This window comes from Erinaceus europaeus, chromosome 13 (assembly GCF_950295315.1).
Source record: "Erinaceus europaeus chromosome 13, mEriEur2.1, whole genome shotgun sequence".
In the NCBI taxonomy this organism is placed as follows: domain Eukaryota; kingdom Metazoa; phylum Chordata; class Mammalia; order Eulipotyphla; family Erinaceidae; genus Erinaceus; species Erinaceus europaeus.
In genome coordinates, this window is record NC_080174.1 from 4,112,533 (window position 1) to 4,122,657 (window position 10,125).

Consider the following 10,125-nt stretch of genomic DNA (forward strand, 5'->3'; position numbering starts at 1 on the left):
TAGAAACAACAATGAGATGCTAGGCCAGGACGCTGACCAGTCATGGTCCTGCGCATGTGAGAGGCGCCGAATTCACTCCCCAGAGCTGGTTGAGTGCATCTGCTACCATGCACAAGGACCCAGGTTCGAGTACCAGCTCCCCACCTGCAGGGAGGCAGCTTCTCAGTCGGTGAAGCAGATCCACAGCTCTTTCTCTTTCTCCTCTCTCTATCTCTCCCTCCCCTCTCAATTTTTCTCTGTCTTATCAAATAGAAAGAAAGAAAGAAAGAAAGAAAGGAAGAAAGAAAGGAAAAAATGGCCACCAGGAATGGTGATTCATGATATGGACACTGAGGTCCAGTAATAACCCTGATTGCAATAATAAAAAATAATGATATAATGTAAAAAAATTAATTAAACATTGAACAAACCAGCATCCCAACTGCAAACACAGGGCCTGGAGGAGAGGAGTCAGAGGTGAGCAGCTGGGAAGCCTGATGTGTGTGGTCATCAGACTCAGCTTCCGTCTTCTCACTCTCCGAGCAGGAGCCACAAATCCCACATCTGAACGAAGCTGTGGGTCTCCCGGCACCTCATAAGCCCCATCCCCGGGGTGGGCAGGGGGCGGGCGGTGGACAGACAGCTCTGCCCACAAAGCTCAGACCCCCAGCCCTTCCCCTCAGCGGCAGGTGTGGGTGGTCCCCAGCACCGCAAGACTTCGTCCTGGAGGGAGGCAGGCACCAACAGGGTGGCTGAAGCTTTCTCCCCCAGACACGCACCCTGGGTGCTGGCACTCAGAAACCCAGGTTGTGGACCCCACAGCAGCCAGAGGAGCCCCTGGTGCCTGGGGACGGCTGCGTCGTGAACAGCTGGTGCCGTCTTTGTCCTGGGGATGGGCTCTGAAGGGCCGGTGCCCGCAAGCGCCCCCTCCCCCCCCCCCGGACCCCTCTGTGTCGGCAGCAGAGTGGTGGGTCTGCCGGGAACCCGTAAAGAAAGTTCTGAAAAACTCTGAAGCGGGCAGGAAGACACCACACACAGCCTGAGAGCGCATTTCACTTTAATCTAAGATAGATGATTAAATTCCACATTCGGCTACCAGAGCACTGAACTGGGCCGTCTCTCGCAGGGACAGGCCCCTGGGCACAGTCACGCCGCTGACCCCAAGGGCCCAGCTGGCTCCCTCTTCCCCGGGCCCGTGCTGGGTGGGGGGTGTGTGTGTCTCTTTCCAGCTGAGACTCGTAGCCAGGGGCGGTGTGTGGGGGGGGGGGAAGGGGGGGGAGGGTCCCCAGAGGCCCTCAGCACCCATCACAGGGAACTGGGGCTCTGAGGGGAGACAGGCCCACTGTCTCTCTGGGGTGCAAAGGGAGGGGCCTGCAGGGGCAGGGTGGCCACCCAAGGAGACTGGCTGCTTTTCTGGGGGCCTGGCTGGGTGGAAGGAGGCCGGAGCTGGGCAGGGAGCAAGCCGGTAGGAACCCACTTCCTGGCCCTCAGGCAAAACAGGGGTTCAGGATGGAGATGGGGGCTTCTGAGCCCCCAGTTGAGGAGCTCTGGAGACTCTCAGCCATAGTGGAACTCTCTGGAAAGCGAAGCCACGCCCGCGTCGCTGCCACCAGCCCTCCTGGCCCCTGCAGCTCTGGCTCCCACTCCGTGCCCTCCTCTAGGCCAGTCCAGCAGATGGCCCTGCGGGCACTTGAACCCTGGGTGACCACGCTAGCAGGGGCTGGGCCTGGGCTCAGCAGAGGCTGCACAGGCTGGTGACTGTCCCCGAGATCCCTGGCTGCGCCGTGGGCAGGTGACGGTGACGAGGACGTGGAGTGAGACGTGTGCGGCTGGCCCTCCGCCCCAGCTCCCGGCCTGCTCAGACAGCTGTTCTAGGAGGCGGGCCCACGTGAAGGTTAGAAGGTAGAAGCTCTTCTTTGGGGGTTTGGTCCGAATTGCTGACTGGTGAGGGGGCTGCCGGTCCCCGGGGCCAGGGAGGGGCCGCCTAGCCTTGTTTCCTCTGCTGCAAGAGAGGCAGAGAGAGGGTCAGCAGGGGTCCTGTGCAAGATGAGGGTGTCCCTCCCAAACAGGCCTGGCTAGCAGCAAGGGGCTTCAGCGTCTGCTCAGGGACGTGGGCAGGCTGAGGGCCGGCTGGGGTACAGGAGCCCTCGGGACACAGCCTCTACCAGGCTGGGGCTCTGCTGGCTCTGAGGACAGAGTTGAGTGCTGGGGGAGCTTTCTCCCCCGCCCTGCCCCCGCCCCCGCCCCCTTTTGTAAAAGTGAAATTAACAGTTGATTCTGCTCAGCTGTGACTCTATGCACCAGGCCTTGGGCTGAGTCCAGCACCACACACAGACAGAGACACACACAGACAGACAGAGACACTCGCTGACACAAACACGCACAGACACACACACACAGACGTAAATATACAGACACTCAGAGACACACACACAGACACACTCAGACAGGCTCTAAACACAATCAAACAATTAAAATTTCAAGTGGTGGAGAGAGGGAGGCGGGGTCTGTGGTTGATGGCAGCACAGCTGCTCCCTGGGCTCCTACGGGCACCTTCTGCCTCAGGGACCTGCTGGTGGGGCCCCTGGGAGAGTCCACTGCACACCTCTCAGGGACACCACTGCCCACGACCACTGTCCACCATCCCCCTGCAGCCGTGTTCACCCCTCTGTCCAGGAGGCTGCCTTGTGGACACTCACCTGCTTGTTGGCGGTGCCGTCAGCATGACCTCGGGGGGCTGGAGGGGGGGAGAAAGCTGTGAGGACCAGGTCCCCGAGTGGGGGCACTGTGGCTGAGGAAGGGCCCGGTCAGGCTGGGCAGTGTGGACAGCTGGCCTAAGGATGCCACAGCCCAGCCCCGGTGGGGCTCAGTCCTGTCCCCAGACCCACTGCCCCGCTGAAGGCTCACCTCCTATTTCCCTGAATGTCCAGGGGCCTGTCCACTTGGGGCCCCCTTCCCTAAGTCATCATCCCCTGGGCATCTATGGCCAGAACGTGCAGGCCAGCAGTGGCCCTCAGAGGCTACGGTTTTCTGTTCTTTGATGATTTCTGCTAATGTCAGTTTCTTACAGGGCCGCACATATGTGGCTTCACTGCTGTCAGGATACATCATCACAGAGAGGCAGAGACACAGACACCACAGCACAGCACTTCCCTCCTGCCAAAGCACCTCTCGTATGGAGTGAGGCTGGCCCCAGGCCTCCTGCGAGCAAGAGCCATTCCCTAGACTCTTGGGGTGCACAGAGCTCTCACCCCACTTCCCAATGAGCACAATGAGGGAAGCAGTGGGGGAGACCCCATTCAGTCTGCTCTGGACGCTGCTTCCCTGCTCATGTGAGAAGAGTGAGTGAGTAAGCAGGAAGCAGCAGCTCAAGTCTCTGCGGCTGCAGGGCTGGGGCCCCAGCTCAGGCTGCTCAGGGTGGGGAGCTCGTGAGCAAGGCCTCCAGGGGCCATTCTAAGTCAGCCCGGCTCCCCCTCCACTGCTGGCTGCTGCTCCGTCCCTTCCTTCATGGCCAGCTCGGTCTTGCTGGCGATCAGAGGCTGTTAAGAGACAGAGGACAGAGACAGACCCTGCGAGGGGGGTGCCAGCTCCGTGCAGGTTGTAAAAGGAAGGGGGCCAGGTGTGACGCCCCTAGCTGACTGCACCTTCACCAGGCACAAGGACCTGGGTTTGAGCTCCCCTCCCCATATGCGGTGTGTGTGTGTGTGTGTGTGTGTGTGTGTGTGTGGGGTGCTTCAGGAGCAGTGAAGCAGGTCTTCAGGTGTCTCTGTCTCTCTCCCTCTCTATCTCCTTCTCCCCCTCTCAATTTCTCTCTGTCCTGTCAAATAAAATATGAAGAAGAAAAAAGAAAAAGGAAAAAAGTCACTGGCAGCAGTAGTGCTGGGACTGAGGCCCAGCAAGAACCCTGGTGGCAACTAAAAGGAAGAAGGCGGGGGAGAAGAGGGAGAGGAGGGAGAGGAGGAGAGGAGGAGGAGGAAGAGAAGGCAAAAGAGGGGGAGAAGGAAGGAAGGAAGGAAGCTAGAAGACAAACAGCAAACAGACAGGGCCCACCAGGAGAGGCCAAGGGACCCCCAGCCATCAGGGACTGTGTCCTCCCCTTCAGGGCCGGGTCTTAAGCTAGTGGTCACCTCTCCTGAGTCTGAGGATTCCTGGGGGTTGCACGGCACGTCTGCCATCTCCTCTGCTGTTAGTGAGCAGGAAAGTGTCACTTTCAGGGGGCCTGCCCCACTGACCCCCTTCTCCCGGGACAGGGTGCACCCCTACTCTCTGCACAACCCCTGCAGGGACCTGCTGGCCAAGTGGATACCTCTGAGTGGCGGGCCCCCAGGCTCTGCCTTCAGCTCTGAGAATGCCACCAAGCCAGGCCTCTTTTTTGGGAAGACACCCCAGCTCAGCCACATTTGGGGAGCCCAGCTGGTGCAGGAGCAGCACCCCCAGACTGTGAGCACACTGCTTCTCCTGGGGTGCTGGGAGGAGGGCATCGTGGTCGCCCTGGAGGAAGGTGTCAACTTGGCATCTTGGGGATGTATCCCTCCCACCTTGGTCCCCCAGGGGTCTCACAGATGCCACATCACCACCTCCCGAAGCCTCAGGTCACAGGGTGGTGGCAGGGCCGGGCCTGGGATCCCCTGCGGCCGACAGGCGTCACCGGTCACACAGCCTTGTGTGTGTGTGTGGGGGGGGAGCAGCCTCAGGGGCCCCCCAGCAGCCTCTGGGACTCCTCTGGGCAGGGCAGGGCCTGGCTTACCGGGGGGCCTCCTGGCGGCCTTGCCATCCTCCTTGCTGGCACCCAGGCAGCCCGTGAGTTCACGTAGGGACAGGGCCTTGCTGCCGTCACCGTCACAGTACTCCACGAACCTCTTGACGCACTTCCTGGGCTTGGACTTCTTACGCAGCAGCCTCTTGAAGGGCTTCAGCTCCTTCTTGCCGATGTCACCGCTGCCGTTCTTGTCCAGCAGCCGGAAGTACCAGTGGACTACACGCTCCTCCAGCGTGTGGCTGGGGTCTGGCTCCGACAGCCTAGGGGGGAGAGGGGGAGGGTCAGGACAGCCCTCTCCGCCCATGCCCTCCCTGCCCTTCCAGAAGGCTCTCAGGAGAGCCTTGCAGGTTGCATGCATGCCAGGGGCTCACTACCCTCTAGGACATTCCAGAATCATTTGGGATCTGGGATCAAAAGGGATCTGGGGGTGGGGGAGACAGCACAGTGGTTCTGCAAAAGGACTCTGGGCTCTGAGGTCCCAGGTTCCATCCCCAGCACCACCAGCAGCCAGAGCTGAGCAGGGATCTGGGTATAATAATAATAATAATAATAGTAATTTTCCTGCCTGAGGCTCTGAGGTCCCAGGTTCCATCCCCAGCACCACCAGCAGCCAGAGCTGAGCAGGGCTCTGGCCTTTCTCTTTTTTAAAATCAATAAATAACTAGATAATTCCTTTGTATTGCCAGGGCTAGGGGCTGGCAGTAGCAGTGAAGCAGAGCTGTGGGTATCTCTCTGTCTCTACATCATCCTGACCTCTCAATTTCTGTTGGTCTTTATCCAATATTTATCAATTAATTAATTTAAAAAGAGCAACTTTAAAAAGAAAGGAAGAAAAATGGGCCCAGGAGCTCTGAAATCACACAGCTATGAGATACCAGCACCATTAAAAATAAATCCTCCGGAAGTCCGGTGGTAGCGAAACAGGTTAAGCGCAGGTGGTGCAAAGCACAAGGACCGGCTTAAGGATCCTGGTTCGAGCCCCCGGCTCCCCACCTGCAGGGGAGTCGCTTCACAGGCGGTGATGCAGGTCTGCAGGTGTCTGTCTTTCTCTCCCCCTCGGTGTCTTCCCCTCCTCTCTCCATTTCTCTCTGTCCAATCCAACAACGATATCAATATCAACAACAATAATAACTACAACAACAATAAAAAACAAGGGCAACAAAAGGGAATAAATAAATATTAAAAATAAATAAATAAATAAAATAAATTCTCCTCCAGAAAGTTGAGGCAGGTCCCTGAGCAATGCCAGTTAAAGCAGGATCTCAGTTGGTGCCCCTGTGCGGTGGGGGTGGGGGTGGGGGGTGGGGAGCACCCTGCCCTGCCTGAGGAGCCCCAGCTCCCAGGTCCCCAGGCCTCAGGCCCTGGAGTCCCGTCTCCAGGATTTTCCTGGGTGGGGGCAGAAGCTTCTGAGCTCAGCTCTGACACCACAGCTCGCTGAACCTCCCTACCCCGCCCCTGCTCCCCAACACTCACAGACCCGCAGAGGGGCGGGGTGGGGGGTGCTTCATGTAGCAGGGGGCTTAAACACCCAGCCTCTGAGTCAGGGACCACCCAGTGCTCCCCAGTGAGGGCTGTACCCCCATCACCAGACTGCTCCCACCTGTCCCTCACCCCAATCACGTGCCCCAGCCCTGCCCCACCCCCATGCCCTCCAGGCCACCTGCCTGTCCACAAGGCCCCGCCCACTCCCTCACCCTGCCCCACACACCTGCCCACAAGCCCGGCCCTCTTCAGGCCCAGCCCCCACACACCTGCCTGAGGAGGCGGGGTCCGACACAGCGTGGACCATGTCGGTGGACAGCGCGTCCAGGACGCTGGTGAGAAACTCATTCTTCTTGGCCCCGGGGCAGCCTGGGGAGACAAAGGGCCCAGCCTTGGTTGTGGCATCTACATGGCCAGCACTCCGTGTCTGGGGACATGGGTGAGCGAGACCCAGAGGCAGGAGGGCCAGTACCCAGAAGCCAACCCACAGGTACCCACTGCACCAGCACAGTCTCCTATGTTCCTGGTGTCCAGGTAGCTGTGCCCAGCACACAGGTGCCACCTGATGCCCAGAGCTGTCCTGGGACCCTGGGGGGGGTCTGACAGGACAGAGGAGCCCAAGTTTGAGGACCCCAGGGTCAGGGGACACTGAGCAGCTGTGGAGACGCCCCTGCCCCAGCTGCCCAGCTTTACAGCCTCCAGCCTCCCTTGAACCCCAGTACCCCTGCCAGGAGGCCCCCAGCCTCACCCCGTGAAGCTTCCCTGTCCCAGGCTGAGAACTCAGGGCCTGAGGGTAGGTGTGGGGTGTCTGGAGTGGGGAGAGGCTGAGAGAATGTTCTGTGGGGAATGGGAGTAAGGGTGGGTGACAGTCCACCCAGGAACCTGGTAGTTACAGTCCTCACAGAAGGACATACAGAGAGGGGATAGACATGCGGACAGGGCATTCCCCCAGGACACACAGAGAGGGGACAGACATGGAGACAGGGCCTTCCTCCAGGACATACAGAGAGGGGCAGACAGGAGGACAGGGTCTTCTCCCAGGACATACAGAGAGGAGACAGACACAGGACAGGGCCTTCCTCCAGGACTTACAGAGAGGGGACAGACATGGGGACAGAGCCTTCCTCCAGGACACAATCAGAAGAGACAGACATGAGGACAGGCCTTCCTCCTGGGCACACTCAGAGGGGACATTTCCCACTCACAGCCTGGGCAAAAGTCCAGTACCACTGCCCTGCACCCCCATCCCTCACCACCCACCTGATGTCAGAATCACAGCCTCTAATCTCTCACCACCAACCTCATGGAGCTGCAGGAAGTAAGTGCCTGGGGAAAGGAAATGGCTGCCTAGGAATAGGAGTGGTGACAGGTGTGGCTTGGAAACGTGAAAGCAGGCGCAAGGACTGGCGTAAGGATCCCGGTTCTAGCCCCCGGCTCCCCACCTGCAGGGGAGTCACTTCACAGGCGGTGAAGCAGGTCTGCAGGTGTCTGTCTTTCTCTCCCCCTCTCTGTCTTCCCCTCCTCTCTCCATTTCTCTCTGTCCTTTCCAACAATGATGACATCAGTAACAACAACAACAATAACTACAACAATAAAAAGAGAGAGAGAGAGAGAGAGGTGAAGGCGGGGCTTGGGGGCTCTAAGCTGCACCAGTGGGCATGGCTGCTCTGCTAGGAGAGCCTCCTGTGGAGATGTGAGTAAGAGCTCTGGGGGCTCCTCTCTCTCTCTATCTCTCTCTCTCTCTCTCTCTCTCAGCCTAACATGTGAATGTTCTCAGTTTTCTTGAATAAAGTTTAAAATTCCAGAGAATCATGCTCTCTCCTCAATTCTTTCTTGAGGTCATTCGTGACAGACTTTTAAATGTTGGGGAAACAATCTCGTCTGGCCAGTCCCTCCCAATACAACCCGACACCAGAACCGCTGGCCCCCAGTACCTCACCACCCACCTGATTCCAGATCCCCAGGACCCCAGCTCTAACACTTGTGGGAGGAGGGGGGCTCACGCCCTTGCCCCTTCCCACCAGCTGAGGGTGGGGTGTCTCCAGGGTGAAGGCCTCCTAGACAGAAGCTGCTGGCCTCTGAGGAGACTCCAGGAACCCGGCCTGGGGTGACAGCATGAGACCATGCCGAGTCTCTCCACAGCAGTGGCCACAGGCACTGTGGACTGGACGGGCCCTTGTCACAGGGTGGGGACAGCTCTGCCCCAGGGGCAAATGTCACAGCAGCTCCCCCAGAAGAGTGTGGGGTGTGAACTCCACAAGGATGGCAGCGACTGGAGGTGAACAAGCCACTTAGAAGCCACTTGGGTTCCAGTTGCCCCTCATCCCCGTGTGGTCCTGGGGACGGTGCCACCCCCACACCGTAGCAGCTATTTAAGACCATCCAGCCCCTGTGGAGAACAGTCTGGAGACTCCCAGAAGGCTAGAAATGGACCTGCCCAGTGAGCCTGCGATTCCTCTCCTGGGGACAGATCCTAAGGAGCCCAACACACCCGTCTAGAGAGATCTGTGTGCACCTGTGTGCAGGCAGCACAGATTGTAGTAGACTTCTCTGGCTTTGCCGCGGGTGATGTACCTGCCTGAGCGGCTGTTCCTGACAGGTCCCCCACCCCCACCCCCCGGCTGTGGGGAGCCTGGTCCCTGCAGGGGGTGGCGCATTTGGTCTGGGGCTGTCCTGCCTGGTTCCTGGGGGCACCTGGCAGCCCCACTCACCTTGGAGCTGGCGGCCCTTGTATGGGTCCCGGGCTCGGCTGGGGTGGGCCCTGGCCGTGTGATCACACTTGGGCTGCTCGTACCTGGAGAAGGGAGGGGAGAGGAAAGGGGGGTCACTGGAGAAGGGGGTGCTTCTGCTTCCTCCCTGGTGGGTGCACAGGAAATCAGGGTGTTCCGCCTGACTCAGAACCAGGGTGTACGTGCCCACAGCCAAATCCCACTTTGGAGGGCAGGGGACAGCATGTGGCCACCGCAGCCTCTGCCTAGGAAGGGCTTACATCTCTGCCTGTCATCCACCATCCACCCACCATCTCCACCATCCACCCACCATCTCCACCATCCACCCACCATCTCCACCATCCACCCATCACTCCACCATCCACCCACCATCTCCACCATCCACCCACCATCTCCACCATCCACCCACCATCTCCACCATCCACCCATCACTCCACCATCCACCCACCATCTCTACCATCCACCCACCATCTCCACCATCTACCCACCGTCTCCACCATCCACCCACCATCTCCACCATCCACCCACCATCTCCACCATCCACCCACCATCTCCACCATCCACCCACCGTCTCCACCATCTACCCACCATCTCCACCATCTACACACCATCTCCACCATCTACCCACCGTCTCCACCATCCACCCACCATCTCCACCATCCACCCATCACTCCACCATCCACCCACCATCTCCACCATCCACCCACCATCTCCACCATCTACCCACCGTCTCCACCATCCACCCACCATCTCCACCATCCACCCACCATCTCCACCATCCACCCACCATCTCCACCATCCACCCACCGTCTCCACCATCTACCCACCATCTCCACCATCTACCCATCACTCCACCATCTACCCACCATCCACCCACCATCTACACACTAGGAGTGGGAACCTCTCAGGATAGTCTGGACTTGTGGAAAGTTCTGGGAACTTGGAGTAGCAATGGAGATGACGTCCTGGTAGGGATGGGGAGCCTGGTCCAAGGGTTGTGCTTGGGGGGTGTGGCCATCCCCCCTGAACCTCCTCCCCCTGCCCTGCTCCCACATTCAGGAAGGAGGAAAGAGTTGAGTTTCCTTAGGACACTGAGCAATGCAGACCAGGTCCCACAAAGCTATCTGATTGGTTCAGGTAGGTTCTCACTTGGTTGTGCCTTGTTTGTCCTCTGGT

General features: G+C 59.0%; 1 protein-coding gene across 2 annotated transcripts in view; it reads right to left on the reverse strand.

Annotated features, from left to right (window-relative positions):
• Positions 1-1,019: 1,019 nt before the first annotated feature.
• Positions 1,020-10,125, reverse strand: part of SMOC2 (SPARC related modular calcium binding 2) — a 53,731-nt gene continuing 44,625 nt past the window's right edge. For both annotated transcript variants that reach the window (XM_060205172.1, XM_060205173.1), the window contains exons 9-13: positions 8,932-9,014; positions 6,490-6,589; positions 4,727-4,998; positions 2,679-2,716; positions 1,020-1,981 (exon numbers count right to left, since the gene is read on the reverse strand). In XM_060205172.1, the coding sequence (XP_060061155.1) occupies positions 1,964-1,981; positions 2,679-2,716; positions 4,727-4,998; positions 6,490-6,589; positions 8,932-9,014 (511 nt within the window). In that variant the 3' untranslated portion in view covers positions 1,020-1,963. The remainder of the gene's footprint in view (positions 1,982-2,678; positions 2,717-4,726; positions 4,999-6,489; positions 6,590-8,931; positions 9,015-10,125) is intronic.